The sequence below is a fragment of the Fundulus heteroclitus genome, chromosome 14 (assembly GCF_011125445.2).
Source record: "Fundulus heteroclitus isolate FHET01 chromosome 14, MU-UCD_Fhet_4.1, whole genome shotgun sequence".
NCBI classification, from domain to species: domain Eukaryota; kingdom Metazoa; phylum Chordata; class Actinopteri; order Cyprinodontiformes; family Fundulidae; genus Fundulus; species Fundulus heteroclitus.
Window position 1 is genome coordinate 6,785,519 of NC_046374.1, and position 25,513 is coordinate 6,811,031.

General features: G+C 40.8%; 1 protein-coding gene across 18 annotated transcripts in view; it reads left to right on the forward strand.

Annotated features, from left to right (window-relative positions):
* The window catches only part of ablim2 (actin binding LIM protein family, member 2), a 108,213-nt gene that overhangs the window by 42,053 nt on the left and 40,647 nt on the right, over positions 1–25,513 (forward strand). For all 18 annotated transcript variants that reach the window (XR_002428091.2, XM_021315834.2, XM_021315836.2 and 15 more), the window contains exons 3-6: positions 11,178–11,361; positions 15,291–15,403; positions 15,519–15,645; positions 19,931–20,024. Coding sequence is in view for 17 of the 18 variants with exons in the window: in XM_021315834.2 (XP_021171509.2) it covers positions 11,178–11,361; positions 15,291–15,403; positions 15,519–15,645; positions 19,931–20,024 (518 nt within the window). In the remaining variant the exon portion in view is untranslated. The remainder of the gene's footprint in view (positions 1–11,177; positions 11,362–15,290; positions 15,404–15,518; positions 15,646–19,930; positions 20,025–25,513) is intronic.

Consider the following 25,513-nt stretch of genomic DNA (forward strand, 5'->3'; position numbering starts at 1 on the left):
CCAGCCTTGAGCCCCAGAATTAATGCCAGTCGCCCAATATTTCATGTCCTCCTGTGTCCAGACGGTCCGGACCAGATGTAGCAGCTCCTCAAAAACAGAATTTTTTTCATAAAAATGACTGCTATGATTGTCTTACAAATTAGGTCTGAATTACACCGGTCTTTTTAGGTGTTTGATAAGGTGTGTAGCTGTGTTTTTGAAGGAGTGTAAAAGCAACACTGACAGACACAGCACATGTTGTTGGTTATGATGTTTTCATTTTATAGAGCCAGCAGAAGGAATTTAGTACCTTTCTTTTACTTCTTATTTATCTATTCTGAAAATGAACGACAAAGAACATGGGGACAATATGGGTGTTAAGGTAAAAAGATTTTGTAGCTTTCAATAACAAGAAAGTAAGATGGTTGTTTAGAGACTTAAGTTATTCTTGCATAAATTTAAGTTTCTTATTTTTTTCTTATACTTTTCTTACCTAAATATATTATGACGTCTCTTTTTCTAAATGCTCATTTGGCTATGCTGTTTGGTTTAGTCCCAGGATAAATATCTTTATGGAAACAAGGAGCAAAATACTATCTTAGTGCATTAATCTGCTTTCTGTTACTCATTGCTCATCACCACCTGTTTTTGATGGGTGCTGTTTTCTTGGCAGCTGTTGTCGAAACAATATTGGATGATTTTAGGAAGTGTCTAGCTTTTTTAAGGGCCAGTTTTGGCTCTCTCCCTTCATCCTGTTATGTCTGCTTCACAGGCATGCTCTGAGTGACACGAGACACCATCAGCAGCACACATCTGCAGAGAAGAAGCTCAGGCACACGCTTTTTGCATAAACTGTTTTAGCTCTCTGGAGGCAAACATTATTTAGACACTTAGGGGAATGCTGAAATATTAAAACATACAGCCACACCCTTACGAAGGGGAGACTGCATTTGGGTGTTTCTTTCTGTCGTTCACACACTTCCTCCAGATGCACTGGAGAACACTAACATGGGTGCGGCATCTTGTTATTGCTCTCTTGTTTCTCCATTAAACTCAAAACTTTTTTTTCCTCAAAGTGGGTGGAACCACATGTGTGTCTTAGATATACTTTTAGTCTTCCTCTTGAGGCAGTTCATGTAACCAAACTTTGTTCACTCTGAAGAAATGGTTGGAAACAGATGAAAAACACGTGTGGTGGTGAATAATCATTTCTGAAGATGAACCCCAGTTCACCATGAGTAAAAGCAGAAGCTTTCCATGTTAGTGACTGTATCACTGTCAATGTCTTGGAGCTAAACCTTTCGAAATGAAAGTCACTCACGCTTTGTCAACAATGCAACGAGTGCTTTGAAATTTTACATTCCCAGTTCTCATTTTCCTCTTGCAGTTTAAATTTAATTTCTACCACACTCTCTAATCATTTTGGTTATTTCTCTCCACTTTATAGTTTTGTGTCCTAAGGTAGACTCAAGGAGGAGGTGCCGTACATCTAATATATTGGGTTTTTTTCAGTTCAAGCTGTCCTGACCCAACAGTCTCTCTCGTTCAGACTTCAAATGCAGTTTAGCTCTATCTAAACTACACTGACTAATGTAGTATAAAATAGATGTATCTCAGTTCAGCTTGTGTCTGACCCTTCTCACCTCACTTGCAAATTAAGGGTCAGTTTACCCCTTTTGCCAGTTTACATCATAATTTCACACACGCACAGGTTGTCAGTTTTGTTCTTGCTTCCATTTCACACACGTAAAAAAAACTATTTTGTACACTTCTAAATAACGATTGGGTATCACTTTACTTCTCTTGGTAGTTCAGGATTTGTCTTATATGACTGAGACAGATATTAATTAAAGGAAGAATGCTATGATGTCTCCTTTTGATTCGTCCCTCGATGTCTTCGAGCCGAGATACTCATTCGTGTCAAATCGCACTTTATTTCACCTAAAATCTGTGGATAAAATCGCATCCTGGTAGGGACCTGATTTGTGTCCTTTGATATTATATTGTATCCAATTCTGTATTTTAAAGGATTCAGATCCTTTACAGTGTATCCAGATTCATGTTGTGTCAGCTGCAGACCAGAAATGCACAATACTATTTGAAATATTCAAAATGAATATGTATTTGAATTCCTGAACCGTCCGGTGACAGATGTTTCCTTTTTGTACTGAAAAAAAACCCCCACCAAATGACAAAAAAGGAGAAACAGTCAAAATTTACATGACTTGGGAATCCCCCTTTATAAGCTTCCTTAAATATTCAGAAATTAGTCACCCAAACAGGCCACATCCTGCAACGTTTTTTCTTACACAAAAGGTCGGTGAGTGACAACAACCCTGCTGGCGCCGCCCCTCGTCTTACAAACACTGTCCAACCCTGCTCTCTGCTTACCTCGCTTGTTGAATCAGACGCATATCAGTGCTGCCAGCCCCCTTTAAAAATGTTGTGAAATGTTGTTACTGGAAAAGCCCTATGAACAATTCATGGGTGGATGCTTAACCTGGCAACCTTTGCACAAGTAAGCTGAGATGCTGTTATTGGAAAATTATGTCCCCAGCACAGGGATCTAACTCACATGTATGAAATGTATGCATTTCATTCCAAGGACACATTTATTAACCGTTTTTAAATCTTGCTAGACATTTGTGTTAAAAATAAATTTTCACATCTCTGTGGAATTGCTAGAAAAATGTAGAAGCCACATAGGTTCCAGATTGAGAGATGAGACATGAAATAGCTATGGCTTGGCTATGGACTGCATCCAAATGAGAACAATGTAGAAAATAATGCATGAAATCTGTTTTGCATGTGACTGCATGAAATTGTAACTTCAGCTCAGTGTGCTTCTTGTCAGATTTATGGAGTGCGTTGTTTTTACATTTTTCCCTGGGAGGATAAAGTGCTAGGACCAAAAAACTTGTTTATGTGAGACAGACCATAAACTACTTCTCTGTCTGAGGAATTTATTGAGACTCAGGGTTTGGGTGGACAAGATTTTCTGCACTGCAGAAAACTTCAGTGTGCCTAACAGTAAAAAAAAGTCAGTAGTTTGTAGAGTCACCTTTTGCTTCCATTCTGGCTGCAGAGTCTTTGGATCAATCTCTATGAGCTCACCACATCAAAACACTGGGATTTCCTTTTTCTCCTCAAAGCTAAACTGCTCCAGCTTCTTTATGTTTGATGGTTTTGACTTGTGAACAGCAGTCTTCAAGCATAATCACAGATTCCCAATTGGATTGAGGTCTGGACTTTGATGAGTCCTTTCCAAAATATTTAAATCTTTCTCCTTCAACTAGTTGAGTGTTGCTTTAGCAGGATGCTTCGGGTCATCGTCCTTCTGGAAGGTGAAGCTCAGCTCCACTCTCACATCACAGACATACTGACGAACGGGTTCCTCAAAATATCCTTATATCTGAGAAATGCTCAGGCTCAGATGGACTTTGGGAACAGTTCTGGCATCATGCAGTCTTTCAGTGTTATTCTGTGGGGGGTCATGAATGGCACTTTTTGGCTGGGCCGGGTAGCACTACCAGTGAAGTCTGTTTCAGACAGGGCGGTGGTCGGGTCCGTGGCAGACTGTCAAATGATGGGGGTGGTTGCTCGGGAGTCCCTCAGTCAGCTTTAGCTATCTTCCAGTTACAAGTCAGGAATTCAGTTGGACTTTTTGCTAATTTTTGCTAGAGTCTTCACTCATTTAACAAGATAAATTGAAGGAAAAGCAAGTGTGGCTCTGAGATCCCTCAGTGCAGAGAAAGCAAATCTAACGGCACACAGAAAACCTTGGAGAGTCATTTAAATTATGTAAGTGGCTTCTCAGCAGATGAGGTAAGCTTCAGAGATGGAAGTCATTACTTTTATGTAAAGCAATATGCCTTTAGTCCTTAGAAAATACACTACAACACTGTTCTGCCTCAGTGATCCCTTTATATACTCCTCACACCAGTAACCTAAAGGATAGCCCTGACATGATGCTTAGTCTTTCTAGAAGTTTTGCATGGAAAATTTCAATGGTTTTGAGCTGGGATATAAGGACATCACCAAAGGCTCACGTGTTTTCAGAAACTGTCACTGTTACCACTCACCAAGAGTTCATAAGGCCAACTCCTCTTGGCAATAGTAAGAGTTTTATCTCTGCAGGCGTGTAGCCATTGACGTATTGAGGAAAAAAGTTCAGTTAGCTCAATCATGATCTCATCCTCTGAGGAAATCCAGAGTGAGTTTATGTACACACACTCTGTTGTCATAGAGATGGGAAAAAGTGTGATAAACCTTAGGCCAAAGCTTTCAAATGACTGTTATTCAGAGTTTAGAGGTGTTAAACCTTCAGCAACTGTTGTTATCAGGTATTGAAGTTTCAGTTATTTAGAACAACAGTAAAGTTTCATCACTACTGTTTGCCATTATACCACAGCAACAAAGACAGAAAGACATCATTTGAACTTAAACAAACTCTATCTCTGTACAGCTCCACCTGCTCATACACTACTTTTAGATTTACGTTTATTAGAAAAACAAATGGATCTGGTTAAGTGTCATCATTTAACACTGAGGAACATGAAGAATATATGGAATTTAGAGAATCCTTGAGCTGATCTTCACTAGGGCTGGACAAAATGTAATAACAATATATATTGATCAATAGATGTGTGATTCAATAGAAAAAAAGGATCCATAAAAAGTTCAATAGAAGAACAGTTTTCCTTCCTTTGCCTTTTAGCCTATCATGTAGGTTAATGCTACACCCTCCCAGCCAATCAAAACGCAGACCCACAAACGCTCCGTCACCAAGCTTCACAGAGTTCATAGAGCCCATTTATCGATACGCTTTTTTTTCTCGTTCAGCCCTAGTCTGCGCTGAAATAAATGTCTATTGGAGGTTATTCGTAAGCCCTGTTCGCAGTTAAAAAATATTGTACGATTCTAGCTTCTTTATAACATTGCTTCCATTCACTGAGATTGCATATATTTGTTTTTGCGTACACCTCTGCTCCCAGGTTTCTTAAGGTCCCAAACCAGCGTTATAACAACACATACACAATGCCTTCACGGAGAACAGCCGTTTACTGAACTGTGCGTTGTTGCTGTGAAATGTATATGATGTTGCATTCTCTTCTACTTCTGGTCTGCTTCTCTTGCTGCCTTCCATGTTTGCAGGCTGCTGCTCTTTTGCTAAAACACAATATCAAATGTTGCACTCTGATTTGGGAACCCTGAGTACTTTCATATGATTGGCTCAGGAACCAGGAAGTAAACACAAGCGACATTCTGAACCAAAGTAGTTCCGGACCGTACCTCTAGGTTTGTAAGGAGAAACGCTTGACTAAGACATTGTTAATGGAGAGGACCGATTGTTTATAGAGAATGTTACTTCCATCCCAGGTGAGAAATGAGAATGATTTAGGTTCATTTTACAGTAAATATCTTACTTATTGCTCCTTTAATATCTGTTGGAGCCAATGGCCTACCCTCATGCTGCATCCTACTGCTGTGATTCTTTTTAGGGCCAGTTGACTTTTATTTATGAAAGAGTATGACTCTTAAATTACGCCGCATGACTCAACGGCTTGATAAGTAATATGTCGCCTGCCTGTTTGATATAATGTTAAACCCAAAATTATTTATACGCCGAGCAGATTTAGATTTTAAAAAATTTTCATTCAGTCAAGAAGGTTTTTTTTCCTGATCTTTTGAGAGATAACAAAACCATGTAAGGGATGTTCCAGTTTGGAAAGAAGGTTAGTGTTTAATTTACATTTTAACAAAGAATGCCATGTGCAAATCTATCCTTACACTTCCCAATAATCAATGGAAAATTTAATTTTATTGGCATTACAGCAATCAACCTTCTTCTACTTGCTGAGCAAATTTTCCCATGTTTCCTGTGATGTTTTAAAGATTTGTCTTCAGTGATGAGCTCCAAGTCTAAGGTTGGAAGGCCTCCTAATCATCATCACCCACAGATTCTCCACCAGTAAACATTGATATCAGCTCCAGTCCACGTCGGTCAAATCAAAAGGTTACTGAGAACTTAGATCTGTCACGGGAACAGATAACCTTCGGCTTGACTATCATTTATTGGAGTTACACAACCCATACATTTTTGAAATTACTTTGCATCATTAACCGATGATGCTTATGAGAAGAAGTTTGTGTTTTTCCTGGGAGGGACAAAAACAGCAAACATACAAAGTGCTGAGGTAGGGGAGTAGGCAGCTAACGGGGTGAGGATAGATCACTGCTAGAAGATCATAGGTTTATATTCGGGTTTGGGTCAGTCTGTGGAGCATTTGCAGGTTATTTCTCTTTGTGTCTGGTTCTTCCATTTATTCCAGTTTGCACAGTACTAAAACATGAATGTTAGGTTGACTGATGAATCCTAATTGTCTTTATGAGAGAGTTTGAGATCATATTGTTATTCATGTGTTATATGTGCTGGCCCCACAGTGGACTTGTTTCCAATCCCAATCTTTTTCTTTTTTTTTTGTTCTATTGCTGTAAGTGAAAGATTTTATTGCCAGCTGTGAGTTACAAAGCTAGCAAAATTTGATGGAAAATAGAGTAGAATCTAAACAAGTGGAGAAGTCTTAAATATGATCAACGACAGCAACAAGATCAAACTTTTTATCACTCTTTGGAAATAAATGTTATTAGATCAATCAAAGTACCTCACAACTTTGTGTGCTTAGTTTCCCCATCCCTCCATGACTTGTAAGAAATCCCAGGTATTATAGAATGAGACAGGACAAAATTAGACATGGCAGATCAAAGGCAGACAGCCTTGACTGTCTCCATTAGCAGTGAAGGATGTTTGCATGTTTTCGTAATCCACTTTATCTAATACATCCTTTTTGATCTACATTAGACACTAATACGAAAGCAACATCTACTCGTCTGCAGTGTATAAACAGTTGCTGAGCTAAGGAAGAAGCATGTAATATTGATAGGTTGGGTTTTCTGTCAGCTGTGGAGGACATAAAGCTTTCTGTTAGCAATGGACCCAGTAAATGATCAATGCAACTGCTGAGCTTCTTAGGCAAGTGGCTTACTGTTAATATGGTAAGAGGAGGAGGCTAATGCAGGTTGTGAAAGGGGAGCCGATGAGAACTGCACTCGGCACCCACAGGGTATATTTTTTTGCTGCCGTGTGTCTTCCAACCAGCAGAGGACAGAGCTGCTTGTTGTTCTGTTTGTTATACAATTCAAAGTCAGGACTACATTCCGTCAAAGCAAGTCTGGGGCGTTGCTCTGATGGCGCAGGGGTAGTGAGCACGACCCATGTACAGAGGCCTTGGTCCTCGATGCGGCTGACCGGCGTTCAATTCTGGCCTGAGGTCCTTTGCCGCATGTCTCACCCCCTCACTCCAACACCCTTTCCTGTCAGCCTATTGGAAAAAAAGAAAACAAGCCACTAGTGCCACAAAAAACAGAAAAACTGCAATTAAAAAAGTAAGTCTAACATCGAGGCCTTTGTCACATAAAACAAATCAAAGAGTATGAAGTTAAAAGCACACAGCAGTTCATAGCAGAAGAATTGATTCCCGTTGACCATTTTAACCGTTTGTTACATGACAACCACCAACTGAGCGTATTTTCATGTATTTTTATTCCATAGACAAACACAAAGGGTTATATAATAGTGAAGTGGAAGGAAAATCTCTCCATCCATCCATTAATCCATTGGTGTTTTTCCCACTAGTCTTAAGCATTATCTCATTCTAGACAGATTGTCCGAAGTGTGTACGGGATGTTCTGGGGCCACTGGAAACTATGTCGTCCACTTCCTGAGAAAACATCCCTACTTGTATTGTTGCGGTTGTTGTAAAAGTTTGCTGTGCTCCCTGCTGGGACATTATAACACAAACAGTGAAACGTTTATGGAAAAAAGGTTTTCCAACACGTTTGTTCAGGTTTTCACTGGGGATTAAAGGGTTTACAAAGTGAAGAACTTGTGGGGAAGCGTATAACTTGTCATTTGACTTTGGTGTGATGTGCAGGCGACTCAGATGTGTGGTTCATCCTGTTTCGTCCACAGCAGTGAGCATCAGTTTGATCCTGTTAATCCCTGTGGTCACACGCCTGATCCCTCGCGTAGATGTTGTTGTTGGTTTTTTTTGTCTAGGCTACAACTGAGGATAAAACTAATGTAATTCAACTACTTGGGGATGTAATTAAATGATTTGGTTTTATTATTGAATCAAATTTAGAATTGTTTTCATTACTCAGTAACTTTGTAAAGTGGCTAAAGAAAATTTGATTGAACGCTTGAGGACGGGGACTGAAATCATGCTGATGGCAGTACATGAGGCTGAGTACACACAGACTTACTGTAGATGTGATCAAGATGCTCATTGGGTTTTGCCCTAATCTGCCAGCAGAGAGGTCATGAACTCCAGACTCCTAGGGATTGGAACCAACCCACACTGATATTAGATATGCACAGTCACATTCACTAAATTAGAATCTGATTCAAAAGTCCATGTATTTCCTTAACTCAATTCACTAAGTGTCACACATTAGATAGATGTTTTGAAGCGTCTATTACTGTTAATTGATTTAGATGATTTTCTGCATACTGCTGATGAAAACATGTCATTTAGGATACAAATATTAGATATGACCAAGACAAAAAAAAATGTAATACAGAAATTTGGGCTTACTGAAAAATATGTGTAATATCTGCTTAACGGTTGTGGTTTTCAAAAGGTGGTTTTGTTCTGACAAACAAGCCTCATCGCAATTCCTGTTTGATTTTTTTCGAATATGATTGAAATGTGAATGCAGCCGGCCGAACCGCCTTACGATGATGCAAGTACACAAGCATTTGAAGCCTTCATATGTTCATGCACATTTGAGACACTGAGTGATTGTGTGGTCTAACATTTGCTACAGTGTAAGGACCATTTTCCAAATATATACCACATTGTGAGGACCAACTGCTCCATCTAGGGACCAAAGTTTGCTCCCAACAAGGAAAAGTGCAGTTCTTGAATTAGGGGTTAGGTTTAGGGCTAATGGGTTAGTTGAGTTTAGCTTAGGTTGGGTTTAGGGTCAAGATCAAGCCATGGAAATCAATGAATTAATGGAAGTCAATGCATAGTCCTTGTTACAATAGCAGAACATCACGTGTATCTGAGTCGTTCCCTCCCTTTCTTTGTGTGTGTACTTGTACATGGAGCTGAGTGAGGACATATTTTGCATATTTTACCACTAGAGTAATGACTTAGATGTAAAGTGAGACCTTTTTTTTTTGGAGGGGGGGAGGGCAGTAGGTTTAGGACTAAGGTGTCATTTAGGTAATGCATAGTCCACTGGACCCCCTCATTTAGGTTAGAGTTAGGGTCAGGGGAAGGCCGTAGAAATGGTTGAAAATGAGTGGAAGTCAAGTCCTCAAGTATTTAAAACAGGTGTGTGTGTGTGTGTGTGTGTGTGTGTGTGTGTGTGTGTGTGTGTGTGTGTGTGTGTGTGTGTGTGTGTGTGAGAGAGAGAGAGAGAGAGAGAGAGAGAGAGACTGTGCAGAACTGAGGGCAGCAGGTAAACGTAATTTATCTTTCCTGTTTTTCTTTCCAGAAAACAAAGAGTAAGGGAGGACAGCCAGTTGGGGCACCCTCCCGGGGGGCACAGTAGTTATGTGATGTCATCCGGTTGCTATGGTTAACGTCCTTTATTATTATTATGAGTTCCTGTCATCTTTTGAACAAAGCCAGACAGATGGTGACGAGAATTTACCCACCCATGTTTGTGCTTTTGCAATAGACACGTGTCAGACTGGCTCTACTAACAGCAACCTCTTTTCATTGCTTGCTTTTGGTCTATTTAGAGAGGAGATTAATGTGTGGAAGCTTTAGCTTTGTCAGATCTTGTTGACAGGTACTACATAGTGCACTGTCATTTTTTTGTGTTACAACTACAAACTTCAATGCATTTAATTAGGGTTCCATGTTACAAATGAGCACAAAGTAGTGTATAATTGCTAAATGGAAGGATACTTATACATGTATTTAAAAATATACGAGACATAAAAATCTGAAAAGGGTAGCCAACAGTTCTATTCAGTCCCCTTTTAATGTGATAACCTGAAATAAAACCATGTTGCCTTCAGAAGTCACCAGAAAAGCTCTTCTGAGTGTGCAGCTGTTCCGTTTCTGGCTCTTAGAAAACAAAGAGCATCATAAACACCCAGGAACCCAGCAGACAGGTCAGGCACAACGTTCTACAGAAGTTTAAAGCAGGGTTAGGTAGGTTAGGCAGATTTATGACCTAATTCCAATTGTGAAAGGGTCACAAGGCTTGCCAATTGATGTGCGCAGACACTTCCCATCCGACCTGACGGAACTTCAGGCTATTGAAAAAAAAAAAAGAATAGACTTTCAGTCTGGATGTTTAAAGAGACGTCCACCAACAGACCTGCAGCTGGAGTGAGACGATGTTCTATAAAGTTCTGTGTCAGAGAGGCTGAATATAAATTTAACTAACTACAGACTATTATTTGCAACAGACAACCATGTATCCTTCATTATTATGTTCCAGTTGGTTTATCACATTAAATCAAACATAACAACAGTATCTATAAAAATTTTTGTATTTAGTGATGTCTCAGTAGGAAGTTGCGGGATTGGATAAGAAGACTTATGAATAATAAAATCCGCCATATTAATCATGTAATATCATGAGTCAGAGCACATGACCCATGTTTGGAGGCCTCTTCTGCATGTCTCCCCCCCCCCCCCCCCCCCTCTCAACCCCATGTCCTGTCAGCTTACTGAAGGTCACTACTGCCCAAAAATGAAATAATGAATGGAATAAATCCCAACTGTAACTATTCAGAAGTGCAGAAGTGAGACCGAAGCAGAAAAGTGAGGAATAAAAGTTGAGGTGAAAGTCCAGCTGTAACTGGAGCTGAGGGTGTGCTGCATGCATTGGTCAACAATTTCATTGGCATTACCTAGAAAAAGGTAACTTGCAGAAGTTTGACCTCTAACTAGTTGCTGGTGGATTTTAGTCAACATCAAGGAGTCAGGGAAGAGAGACTTGAAGAAGAAATAAAATAAACACTGGTAACAAAGCTTGTTATTTTAATCTATTCATTTTTATCACGCTTTATTTATGGAACAAAAATCCTTCTCATTTGGGATGTTATTAGTTTCAAATGTCAGTCTTTCTTACCTTTTTTTCCTCTTTCTCCTGTGCTCTTTTTCCAGTATGTGGCTGTGAACTTGCTCAAGGAGGCTTCTTTGTGCGCCAGGGTGAATACATCTGTACGCTGGACTACCAGCGGCTGTACGGGACCCGCTGCTTCAGCTGCCAGGACTTCATTGAGGGGGAGGTGGTGTCGGCGCTGGGGAAGACCTACCATCCTCGCTGCTTTGTCTGCGCCTCATGCAAGTAAGAACAGGGATCCTGGGAAGTAGAATCTATGCGACAATAATCTCAAAAGGGATAGAAATGTGGAGCAAGGTTAACACCTCTAATCTCAAGCTTGCTTACAGCTTGAACCATTCAGCACACTGTGTCAGGCTCCTGATCCCAACCTCCCTTCATATGCATCCTGACTCATCCTTTCATCCCACTCGTCCTCCGCAACCCTCTTCACATCTGCTTCTTCACACTCATCCTCCTGAATTAAAACGTCTTTGATTTCTACTAATTTTCCTCATGAACCATTTATTACTTTCATCCCTCTGCATGACCCATTTTCATCCATTATCTTCCATCTTTAAGATCCTTTGTTTCCACTCATTCTCTGCATCCTTCTTTGTGACTCTTTTTATCCCACTCAGCATCCTCACCCCTCTACATGACCCATTTTATTTCACTCACTCTCCTCATCCTACTTTACAACTCCTACTTATGACACTCACTGTCCCATCCCTCTTTGTGGCCACTTTTCATATCACTCATCGTCCTCATCTGTTGCTATGGCCCCTTTTCATCCTACTTATTCTCCTCACTCCTTTGTGGCAACTATTTTCATTTCTCTCATTCCTCTTTGTGACACATTTTCATCCCTTTCAAGCTCCTGATCCCTTTTATACCTTAATTTAATATTTCTCATCTTTCTTTACAACACCTTTCCATCCCACCTATCCCCATTTTTCTTACGCTTCTAATCCGCGTAGAATCTCATCTTCTTTCCCTTAACTTAGCGTGGCTTGGTCCTGGCTAATGAAACCTTTCTTGTACGTTAGCGTTTGGTGTTGGAAAGAAGTGAGCAGCAGTCTTGCACCATCAGCTGAAAGAATTCAATTCAATTCAATTTCAATTCAATTTTATTTATATAGCACCAATTCATGAAACATGTCATCTCGAGGCACTTTACAAAGTCAAAATCAATCAGATTATACAGATTGGTCAAAAATGTCCTATATAAGGAAACCAGTTGATTGTATCAAAGTCCCGACAAGCAGCATTCACTCCTGAAGAAGCGTAGAGCCACAGGGAGAGTCATCTGCATTGTCCATGGCTTTGCAGCAATCCCTCATACTGAGCAAGCATGAAGCGACAGTGGGAAGAAAAACTCCCCATTAACGGGAAGGAAAACCTCCGGCAGAACCGGGCTCAGTGTGAACGGTCATCTGCCTCGACCGACTGGGGTTACGGAAGACAGAACAGAGACACAACAAGAGAGACAAAAAGCACAGAAGCACACATTGATCTAGTAATCTGTTCTAGCCTCATGAATCTTTTTAACTTCTTACCTGTGTCTTAACATTCACATCAACAGGGTGGTGTTGGCCTTTTATGAACTTCTTATGCATTCAGATATATTAGCTAGTCCACCGGTGCGGCACTTGAAAATCTGTGTCTGTCCTTGTTTGGCAGTCATCCTCACGTTTCCTCACGGTTAACGTTCTTCCCCCCTGTAGTACATGCTGTTGATTCCAGCACTGCTCCTCACACATAGGAAGGTAACAGGAGCCTCTCTGTGGCAGAAATGTTAAGTGTGTGGTAAGTCGGAGCGGCCATTAGCTCTGTTCCCACAGCTACTGGAGGGATATGAGCGGTTTGTATTTTTCATGCTCCTCCGATCAAACTTATCCCTCTGCTGAACCCGACATTAGAATGTTCCTATGTGACAGACAAGGTTTGTAACGTGATCGCGCAACCCCCTGTGCTTTATTTTTAAACAAGCGTTGCTTTTGTGGAGGCAAAACAGTCACACTTATTGTGAGGAATAAAAATAGAGATCAGGATTAGAAAGGAAGCACTGCTCGTGGGTATGCATCACGCTCCACTGTGTGTCTATGATGAGAGAGACTGGGCCTCTCTGCTGGTGTTATCATTGTAAAAGAGGTTCTTAATGCAAGTGCATGCCACAGTCTTTGACTTTGTGTTGGTTCGTCACACAAAACCCCACTAAAACACATTGAAAGATGTATGAATACTTTTGGAAACTATTGTAGGTGCCAAGATAGAAACGACTGTATGTGTTATTCACTACATTAGACACTATATGCAAGGAAAACACGTCCCAAGTCTCAGTCTGTTGCTGTTTAAAGGTAAACTTCTCTTGTTTCTTGATGACTAACCCATAATCTCAGCCTCTCACAGCCGTTATTCCCCAGGATCTGACAGCATGACAGCTCCACTGGTGCTCCATTTCCGTGCTGTGGAAAGCAGCACGTGGCAGCCAATCGGAGCCTTGCTGTGCCAAGTGATCAGCTTCCTGTCTGCGCTCTGTGGCTGCAACTTTGTAGAAAGGAGCATCAACATTGTTGCACTGAGCTTGGAATGTCTCTCCAGCTGCATGTATGTCTCTGATGGGACTTTTAAATCAAAGGGGCTATTCCTGGTGACTGAAGAGTAAGATAGAAACTGTTCCACACTACATGCTGCTAAAATAAAATCCCTCCCAGACTCAGGAAATAGTTGAATGCAAGATACCGACTGTGAACTGATCGAGGCTTCACGAGTTGTAGCGCTCTGCTTCAGAAAAGCCTTCCTCTAAGGACACGGGAACCTAAGCAGGTGGTGCCATGTGTGGCCACTTGCTTTCTTATTGTTTTATAGTAATTGAGCAAAATATTTTTTCCATCTGTACTTGCTATATCATCACTCATTCCATAGGGAGCTTTTCTTCTCTCATTCTGATTTTGTACATGTCCCCATTCACTGACATTGAAAGCACGACGATTTGTCCACCAATCCCCCAGCAAACACCAGTCCACCAACTGTGTTTTTAATTCCCTTTCTTAAACACGGAGTAAAGAGCTACTGGCCCTCCACCTCCAACAGAGACAGTTAAGGTGTTTCAGGTTTTTGTTTAGGATGCACCATAACAAATGCTTAATTAAAAGGAGTAATATTTGGCAGGTCCAGCTGGGAGGAGACATGAGGGCAGACCTAGAATTTGTGAGATAGACAAGATATCTCCTCTGCTCTGGATGTACATCAGGATTCTCCAAGAGAGGCTTGACAGGGTAGTTGGGTAGACGGAAGTAGGAGTCATAGCTGAACATTCGCAAAACACGATGGATGGATGGATGGATGGATGGATGGATGGATGGATGGATGGATGGATGGATGGATGGATGGATGGATGGATGGATGGATGGATGGATGGATGGATGGATGGATGGATGGATGGATGGATGGATGGATGGATGGAAAAGTAATCTAAACATAAAAAGAGATCTAATTCATTTTCAGACTAAGAACATAATTATTAACCTGGCCAGCCAGACTGATAATGTTTTGGACTGTACGTGCTGCACATTATCAATCTGGGACTGCTGCTGTTGAACCTGTTTGGGGAAAAGACCAGAACTCTCCAAGCTGATTGGGTGAAGCGACACCTAGTGCCCGCCTACCAAAGGTTGGTTTTAGCCAATCACAGGAAGGTAAGCTGGTCAAGGCACTTCTTGCTGTTCTACTATCAAAGAAGAAATTGTGGATTCTTACAAAAACCGATGTGTTAGCAGCAGCTACGAGATAGATGGATGGATGGCGCTGCCATGTTTGTGTCAGTTCGGCTGTGGGCTCAACCGCTTTTGCTTTCGACACAGCGGTATGTCCCGCCTTAAACCAAAATACTGCAACATGATTGGCCCGAACCGTTTTTGGTTTGGAGACAAATGGTTGAAGCGGGAGCGGTAACAACACGGATTCTTGTGTGTTTGTGAACTCACAAATTCTGCGAGAATTCAGCTTGCAGGCAAGGTTACTAAATTATATACAATGTTAGATATTGTATCCAAATCTTTTTGAGTGGTTGAAAACTGGTTTGTGACAGTTTGACCTTTTTATGATTATATCACATGACACAGGGCCAATGAAAGCTTTCATCTGATGCTATAATTGTTCTTTGTTTGCAGACAGCCATTCCCAGCTGGTGACAGAGTGACATTTAATGGAAAGGAGTGTATCTGCCAGAAGTGTACCCAACCTCTGCCTGCCAACAGTCCTGCACCCATCCAGGCTGTCCACAGTCAGTGTTTGTTCCCATTTTTCCATTATGTCAGATGTGACATTGGCCTTCTACTTAATGGTGGAACAGAAGCTGGCCTCCTTTTATCATCATCTACATCATGTGTTGTGTGCAGACTGCTGCGGCTGTGAGAAGGAGTTCAAGAATGAACAGTCTCTTGTTGCTCTGGACAAGCATTGGCACCTGGGCTGCTTCAAGTGTAAAGTCTGCAACAAGGTGCTCAATGCAGAGTACATCAGCAAGTAAGTTACTTTGGTTATTATTAGACATGAACAGATCAGCGATTCATGAATCGAGAATAATTAATTGTCACAGCGTGTTACTGTGGTGAAGTTTTTCTGGGACATACTCGAGCTTAGGGTACACACAATAAACACTAAGCAGTAAATAAACAATAGGTACAGGTAAGAACACAGCAAACAACGTGTACAGGTTTGTTTGTTTTTAAATAGATTTGTGGACAATCTCTGTTTCTATAGCTCTGAACTGTCCATTTTAGCGTGTTCTATTATTTCCTTTTTAAGAACTATGATAAACAACAATCAAAATGTTTCTCTTTGTTTTGATTGGTCAGTCATTATTTTTGTTAGGATCAGAAGCCAGTGTGAGAAACTATAAAACAAGGTTTTAGCGGTAAGCGATAGATGACTGACAGCTGACCTTTGAAATTGTTTTTAGCATCTTTATTGACAATTACCACGGTTAACATTACAACCAACGGTCTCTGTGTGCTTTCCCTAGAGAATTCAGAGCATTACCTTAATTCAATTCAAAGATACTACATTAATCCCTGGAAAAAAGTCAAAAGTTGTTGCAGGTTTCTTCACAGAGATGGTGATGGCTGCAGGCAGGAAGGATCTCCTGTAGCGGTCTGTCTTACAGCGAGTCTGGAGAAGCCTCTGACTGAAGACACTCTGTTGTTGTATTACAGTCTGATGAAGAGGATGCTCAGGGTTTATGAAGAATCCTTCATTGTACAGTTACCTTCAGATGTTCTACAAGAGTCTCCAGAACTGAGGCAGCATTCTTTATTAGCTTGTTGAGTCTTTTTAGGTCACACTGCAAAAAGGGAACTAAAAGGAAGTACAATTTTCTTGAAATTAGTGTATTTGTTCTTCATTTGAGCAAAATAATCATACCTATGGCAGACAATGTTATTTACCTTTTCAAATGAACAACAAATACACAAATTTTAAGAAAATTTTACTTCCTTTTTGTTCCCTTTTGACAGTGCACTAAAGGGGGTGACCTGCTGATAGTTGCCTGATGTTTTACTCAGGTGGGCCAACAGAAGACCCTCTAGGACCTTTCTGATGTGGGATGGCAGGGCAACAGGTCTATAGTCATGAAGAACTAATTTGTAAGTTTTCTTTAATGCCAGAACAATGCAAAAGGTCTCCTGCAACACTGGAATCTTCTAGTGGGTCAGGTCGAAGAGTTGCTACAGAATACCATAAAGCTGCTCTGCACAGGCCTTCAGGGATGACACCTTTTATTCTGGTTCAGTCTCTCCAGCTGCTTCTTCCACTGACTTCTAGAGACATACAGGGGGAATGGGAAGGCAAAGGGGGACATCAGCATCTTTGTATTTGGCTGAAAACAAACACACAAAAGGAGAAGTGCCCATGGTTGAGGTGGAAGACAAAACATTGTAGATGTGACAGGAAAGTTTTGTGTCAATTGAGGCTTTGATGACTGTGGGCAGCAACGGAGGATGATGAGCTTGTTCCTGAACTGAACCTGTTGAAGAATGTGTTCAGCTCATTGGTTCTGTCCAGACTTCCATCTGTCCCATCCTCCTGCTTGAAGCCTGTGATCTTCTTCATCCCTGACCACACATCTCTCATATTGTTCTGCTGGAGCTTGCTCTCCAGCTTCTTCCTGTACACCTCCTTGCTTTTTCTTACCCTGACTTTAATTTGCTTCTGTATACTCCTCAGTAATTCTTTGTCTCCCTTTCTGAAGGCTCTTTTTGCTCATTGAGCAGTTCATTCAGGTCACTGGTGATCCAAGGTTTGTTGTTGGGGAAGCATTTCACTGTTCTGTTCGGGATGGTGTTATCCACACAGAAGTTTACATAATCAGTTACACACTCAGTCATGGTAGTCATGTCCTCTCCATGTGGCTGGCACAGTGCATCCTAGTCTGCAGTCGACCTAAAAGGGTTCTTCAGCTTCCTGTGACCATTTCTCACAGTTATTTTTATCACAGTTTCCTTCTGAACAAGGGCTTTATATTCCGAGTTGAGAAAAACAAGATTGTGATCCGATTTCCCTGAAGGAGATCTTGCTTTAGAGATTTATGAGTCCTTGACATTTGCATAAAACAAATCAAATGTTCTATTTTCTCTGGTAGAGTGAGGTATGGTTAAGATAACCAGATATTGCCAGAAAAGTATTTGAATGTTGAGTTTGTAGTTTATCCACAACTGAGATGATGACATCATATGCAGCGTCAGCGACAGCTGATGGAGGAAGGTAGACTGTTGCTAAAATAACACTGGTAAACTACTGGATACATAATATCGATGAAAACTCACTGCTAACACTTCAATATCAGTGACATGTCCTGGATGACACCATCTGTTGTTCACAAGCACTGCTAATGCACCTCCTTTGCTCTTCTTTGACTCACTGTCTCCTTGTACGGTCAGAAAGCCTGGCCGAGAGACGCTGGAGTTGAGGAAATTATCCTGCAGCTATGTTTCAGTGAAACACGTAATACTGCAATTTCTGGTGGGGTCCTTGTTAAGGCTTGGAGTTCAACCAACTTGCATCCCAACAATCTCATGTTGCACATCATAATAGATTGAAGAGATATGAACTTCCTTCATCTGTTTCTCGTCTTTGCTCCTGCTTTGCATCCATGACACCTCCTTTAAAACTCATCTGGGATTTAAGTGAAGTATTATTTGAGATCTTGATATATTAATCAGCTGCTCCTGGTTGTAGAAAGCCAACTTGTTAACTATTGTTAAGCTTTTAACAAATGTCCAAAAGTGAAATGGTATCGGCAAAAATCCTTCCAGCTGCACAGCATCCTATACCAGAGTGAATAAAACATCCAATATTGTAATATGCAAACTGAGAAATTAAAAGCTGAGAAATTAAAAGCTTCATATACCCTTATGTAAATGTATATATCAGAATAGAAGTAACAAAGCTACTCCAACAGACATTGTCACATTAATAGCGCAATTTTAGAACTAAGAACTGGAAGATTTCTAGGATCTTTGCAAACACATCCAAATCTTGCATGTTACATGACAGTCTAACTGAAAGCTTAAAAGACTGAAGCATCAGCTTTGCTGTAATATTTTCCTCCTTACTGCTGTTTGCTGAAGTTGTATATTAATGCCGGCACATCTGCGACCCTGTCTGTGAAACTCCTGAAGTTTGCACATGACACCACTGTCATCGGTCTGATCCAGGATGAGACCTGGTGAACTGATGTGGGTCAGCTGGTCCACTGGTGCGCCCAGAACCACCTGGAGCTAAACCCACTAAAGACTGTGGAGATGACGCTGGGGACTGAGACCCCCCACCCCCCCCCCACCCCACCCCCACACACACACACACACACACTGTGGATCACTTGAGATGATCCTCACGCATTGATACTACCTTGTTTATACCCACAATCATGGCGAATAAAGTTGATTCTGAATTTTGGCAATTAAAGTGAAGTCAGAGCGATACGACACCTGCGATGGATGCCAAGCGACAGTTGTTGGATTTGGAAAAGCTGAACTTTTGTGTCTTGTTGCGCCGCGACAACCGATCAGGAACTGGATGTGGCTGTGAAGGACTGCGTATAGGATGCTGATAGTGGCCGTCTGCGGTCGGCCTGAGTATGACTCAACTAATTATTACTACTGAGACAAGTCCAGAAAGGAGCAAGCCTAGAGAAGAGTGAGTGAAGACTGGAGTGGCAGGGAAGTGAAAGTGTCACTAGATGGGGCCATTGTACTTCTCTATTTCTGGCTTATTGGTCGCTGTGCAATTGCTGTCGCCTGCCGAGTCAAGTGTCAAGTGAGCGACAGCAAGCAAAAGTTCCGACATTGTCACGCCAATGTGAACGCACCTTTAAGGGTTTAAGTCGATGTAAAGTTGTTGGTTTTTTGGTGACTTAAGTGCATCTTGTGTCTCAATCTCGAGTCACACTGTCTGCAAACAGGCACACTTGCACACACACACACACTTGCACACACACACACACACACACACACACAAAGGTCACACATCCACACAAAGGTCACACATCCACAGATTCATATTTAATGATTGCTATCTGTCTACTTTTATGCCAGCTGCATTTCTTAAGTCAGTCAAGCACTTGGGTTACCATCTCCAGATATCTTTTTTGGTATGTCAGCCACATGGTATGCCTCTAAAACCAAAACAAGACACTTGAAGACACAAGACACAGAGGAAATGAATATGCTGAATTCTACATTATTTGTTGATATTAAGCATGGCTGATGGTCTGTGCTAACCCTAATTCAATCTTCTTGTGTTGTCTGAACAGGGATGGGATCCCCTACTGTGAGATGGATTACCATGCCATGTTTGGCATCCAGTGTGAGAGCTGTAAGAAGTACATCACTGGGAAAGTTCTGGAGGTACAGTGTTTACTATGTGGTGGAAATACTTGTTTGGCATGCAGCATGAGTCCCACTTTCCTGCTTGTTTTTTTTCTGTTTTACTACCCAGCAGATATTTGAAGTTTTTTACTTCTTAGAAATGTCTGTGGAGAGCCTTAAAGGCCTCTGTTAAGGAGTATCAAAACCAAAACATTAAAAAATCGTTGTATAATTATGTAAAGATATCATAGTAAATGAATATATTAGAATGGTTAAATCCAGAATGGTATCAATTGTAACTTAAATGTTTATAAAATATAAATAAATTCGTAATTGAATAATAAAATAGATATACATCCATTTGAACTCATTGTCTCTTAAAGGCATGTGTACATTTTTCAGCAGTTAATTATTTCATGATTTCTGTGTTCAATGAAGGGCCAAAAGCGTCACATTTGCATTAATAAATCATCTGTTAAACCATTCATTAAATGCATCATAAAACACACACAGGTGGAGATGACTCTATTCAGGTTTGGAATTATATGTAAATATATACATTATTTAATATTTGAAAAATATGTATTTAACAATATCATTTAAAATGTGCTATTTATTTAATTATGCTATAGGTCCATGCTGCAGCACATCAAGAATGTACTATATCTAGCCATCCAAGTCATGAACTGAAATACTTGGCAAACCTTCATATCATAACTCTTGGCAACTGCCTATGTGGCCTAGGCCAAGAACCAGCTTTGTACTTGAGCTTCAAAAATTTTTATGGATAGAAATCTGAGAAGTACCTTTATATTTAGCAGATTTTACCCTGATACCCCTACAATTTAGTTCATATGTATTCATACATCTGGAAATTTTATGCTTTCATATGTTTTTTTTAAAACAAAAAGGTTGTTTATGGTAAAAAAAAAAAAAAGACTGAGGCAGGGGTAAACTGTGAAAATATAATAAAACAATGGAAAAAAGTTTTAAATAAAATAACACCTTTGTTTAGGTTTCATTACAAGCTGATATGATGAAAAATCTTCACGCCTGTATCAATAGAAAATGTTTACCGACATTATAGCAATCTAGCCTTTTTAACTGCAGAGCAACTTTTTTCCTGTTTCTACAAAACAAAACCCAGTGCAACCACTGTTATTTTGAAGTTATCCTACACAGTCCAGCTGTGTAATTGAATCTTTGCCTAAATGCACCTGGCCTCAGAGGGTCATTAGAGAACATTAGAAAACCAATAGCATCCTGAAGACCAAGGAACCCAGCAGAAAGAATGGGGAGAAAGTTCTGGCTCACTTTAAAGCGGGGTTAGGTTCTACAATAATCTCCCAAGCATTAAACATCTCCCAGAGCTCTGTTCAATCCATCATCTGAAGATGGAGAGAGGATGGACCACCTGCAGACCTACCATGACATGGATGTCCACCTTAACTGACAAGATGCGCAAGGAGAGCGTTAATCAGAGCAGCAACAAAGAGGCCCATATTAACTCTTGGGGAGCTGTATAGATTCACAGCTCAGGTGGGAAAAATCTGGTAACAAGACAGGTATTAGTCATGAACTCCACAACTCGGGTATTTATGGCAGTACAGAGGAACTCTAGTTTACTAAAAGCCATGTTGGGTACACAGCAAACAACAAATACTGAATGTAAAGGCTCAGTGGAGGAAAATTAAGACTGCACATCACCCTGAAAACACTTCCCTCATTGTGAAAGATGGTAGTGGCAGCATCATGCTGTGGGGATACTTCTCTTCAGCAGGAAGAGGGAAGCTGGTCAGAGTTGATGGTAAGGTGGGTGGAGCTAAATCCAGGATAATCCTGGAAGAAATCCTGTTAGAGGCTGCAGGAGACCACAGACTGGGGTGGAGGTTCACCTTCCAGCAGGACATCCACTCTGAATGCCACCAGAGATATAATAAGCAACAAATTAGGGGCCTTGACATACAAAGGTAATAGTGACATACCCTAAAATACTTGCAGCTGTAACCTGAGCCAAATGAGTCAAACGATTGATCCAAGGTGGCTGAATACAAAGGCATGACACACTATATTTTAATTTGTGGAAAAAAAGAGTGAAAGCTAGTTTAAGTTTTGTTCTGCTAGCAAACTGCTTTCTGATGTTCTGCCGTATAAAATCACAAAAAAACAACCCCGTCAAAATTCTTATGGGAATGAATACTTTTCGTAATTGATGCCCAGACTGGTTTAGCCTGATTCCTGTTACTCTTAATAAAAACAGTGAAGTGACTGCGGTCCACTGAGAGAGAAAGGATGATACAATTGGTTCGTTGTTGAATGCATGCTTCAAATTCCAGAAATAACAGTCCAACTGCAGAGCATTGTTTGTCCGATCATTGGGCTAACGAGCTCTGTGGAGAGATGGGAATTACAGGTTAATGTGGAAGAAGTAAAACTTTACTACTTTTGTGGAAAATTCCATTTCTATAGTCTATCATTTTAAAAGAGTTGGAAGGACTGATTGGAAAGAGAAAGCCTGAAGACCATAAGGCAGGTAGTGGAGTCACTTTTTCCTGACGCAGACACAATGGATGAGGGTATGGACAGAAGGTTGAGAGCTTTTTGAGCTCCTGCTGAGATCTCAGGACAGCAGGCCGTTTTCTGAGGAAAGCATTTCATCCATCACACAATCTCCATTCCTTTTCATTCTATTACACCTTCTATACTTTTACACCCGGCAGTCAGGCTTCAGTGTCTGCAAAGCGGCAGAAATCCAGGATGGGAACATATCTGTGCTTTCCAGCTGCGCAAAAGACATCAGCCACATTTAGTGCTGAGCAGGCCTATCCGTTAAAAGCCGTGTTCTCTGACCCAAACAGTGACAGGAAGCGGAATCATTGTAGCAGGACTTTGGATTCTGCCCCTGTGCAGGTTTCTGAGGCGGGACATATACAGTGGTATGAGTGGTGTAAAAATGCTTTGTCAAGGTACTTTTAGAAAGTAGTACACAGTTTAGAAAAGAAAAAGGAATGTTTAAGGCAACCTGCTCTCATGGCGAATGACCCTACCTTTTAATAACCAACAAGTTTTTTCTTACAAAAACAAAAAATTTTTTACAACAGTAGTTTAAATTAGGAACCCCCAATAGTTGTATTTCAACATGTGTGCAGCTTTGATCGGAAACTACACTGCAAAAACGGAACTTAAAATGAGCAAAATGTTCTTAAAATTAATGCATTTGTCCTTGATTTGAGCAGGTAAATAAGGTAATTTGCCAATGGAATAAGATTTTTGCACTTGAAATAAGATGATGGAGATGAGTTGTTCCTATTTTAAGTGCAGGATGTCTAATTATCTTATATTAGGGGTCAAAATACTCATTCCATTGGCAAATAATCTTATTTACCTGCTCAAATCAAGGACAAATATTCTAACTTTAAGAACATTTTACTTATTTTTAGATCGGTTTTTGCAGTGTACATGTAAAAAATATTTCAAAATAAAAAAGCCAAATACTATTAATGCCAGGAGAGTTTAAAACCACGTACCTGGGGAACATAAAATGTATTCAGAATTAAGACTAAAGAGTCCCACATTATTGCACAGACATGAGTCCCCTCCGACATCCACACATACTTGAGGCAGGTCTCTTCGTGGTCAGATTCGTGCAGAACTCATGTTTTACTACCTCGTACATGGTGTCACGCTATAAACTGCGTGGCTGGGAGAAGTCTTTACATCAAACTGTGACACCGAACTTGATAAACTGAGCATGCGGTCTCAAGGTCACAGCCACTTTCTATGCTGCACTGACAGGTATGCGGCGGGTGCCTGCTGGCTCTGGGTGCTCAACTAGGTCATCAAACATGCCACTATCCATTCGCCTGCTTTGTCCCACAGGCAGAAAGAATGGGAAATGTAAGAATTTGTCACAAAAAATGTAGGCAATACATACGCTCGAAAATGAAGGAATGAACACCTGTGCGGCTCACAGTATACGGACAGTACAGCCGAGTGTGTGAGAGCCAGCACTGATTGGTTGAAAAAAGCCAGAACTAGGAACTGATTATAGTTATCTGCTCCATCTATAAACAATTGTTGAATGTTGGAGACATTTATAAGACTGAACAGAGGACTTGTGTTCTCTGCAGAAAACATTTCAGTCATGACTGAAAGAAGCCATTCTTAGCGGTCAGTGGGCATAATGGATACTGTACGATACCTTGGATGAGACATAAAGATAAACATTACCAGAGGATCTTTAAATGCTCCAAAATCACAACCACAGCAATAGAGGTTATATATACCCTTCTAGGTTTAGGTTCAGAGCAATACTTTAATTTATCTAACATGTTTCTTCTAACTGGAAGTCAGATTAAACATGATCTAGATCCGTTTTAAACAGGTCAGTTAAAAAATAAACATGTAGTGAATGCTTGGATCTCATTGAGGGTGATGGTGACGGAGGAGAGAGGAGTTCGCTCTGTAACTGGTGGGTTGCCGTGTCGAACTCCCTCTCCAACTGTCTCAGTCTTGGGCGAGTCAGTGCTGATTGTATGGCAGCTTTGCTTTTGTCAGTCTGGCCCAGGGCAGCTGTGGCTGCAATGCAGCTCATCACCATCAGCCTGTGAATGTGTGAGTGACTGAATATGGAGCGAAGTGCTTTGGGGAACTCAGGATTTGGTAAAGTGCAGTACAAGTACAGGCCATCTATAATTTACTGTTTGCCATTAAATCCTCTGCTCAGCCTTGTTTGTACTGAGGAGGCAGTGTTCCCCTAGGCTGACTGTCAGGCCACTGGTCAATGCAATATGATTTTTGTATTAGACATAATGGGAAGGCAAAAGTCACTCCTTTTCCAATAACTGTAACTGGGACAAGCCTCTCTGGGGCTATAGAAGCCAGATTATATCCCCAGTCCATTTCCTCTAACTTAATCTCATTTCACATAATGTACACTTCATCTTTGGACTTGAAATAAGCTCCTCGTCTGCAAAAATCTATGAATAACATTGACTATTATAGCGGTTCCAATATACAGCTTCCAAAATAAGAGCTTGAGGTTAAATTGAGTATTAGAAGTGCGATATTAGACCCGAGATTATCTTCACACTAGCAAAAACACAACACAGAGCTTTTTATCGCATGATGTGTTTTGAATTTGACCGGCACAGGATCGTAAGTGTATAGCCGGTATTAGGTCCCTTCTGTCTGATCAGTGAGTAACTGAAACTGGTGGCACTTAAGGAGGTTGAAACTGACTGCATTGTTTCTTTAGCATGAACAGTTAACATCCTAAAATATTAGTTTGGATATCTAGTTTCAGACAGGTCTATGTAATCCAGGGTGTGTATAGCTTGCTTCAGACACATTATTAGTTAAAGATTTGCACACCTCACCATGAAATGTTGATGTGTATTGAGTGGACGCCCCACCCAGCCTACTTTGATAGTTTAAGTGTCTCTCTTCCCTCATCTGAGCGGTTCCTTCCTTCTTGAGATGACCGGGGCGTTGTGAGCACATCGAGGATCATTTAGAGAAATTAGGTT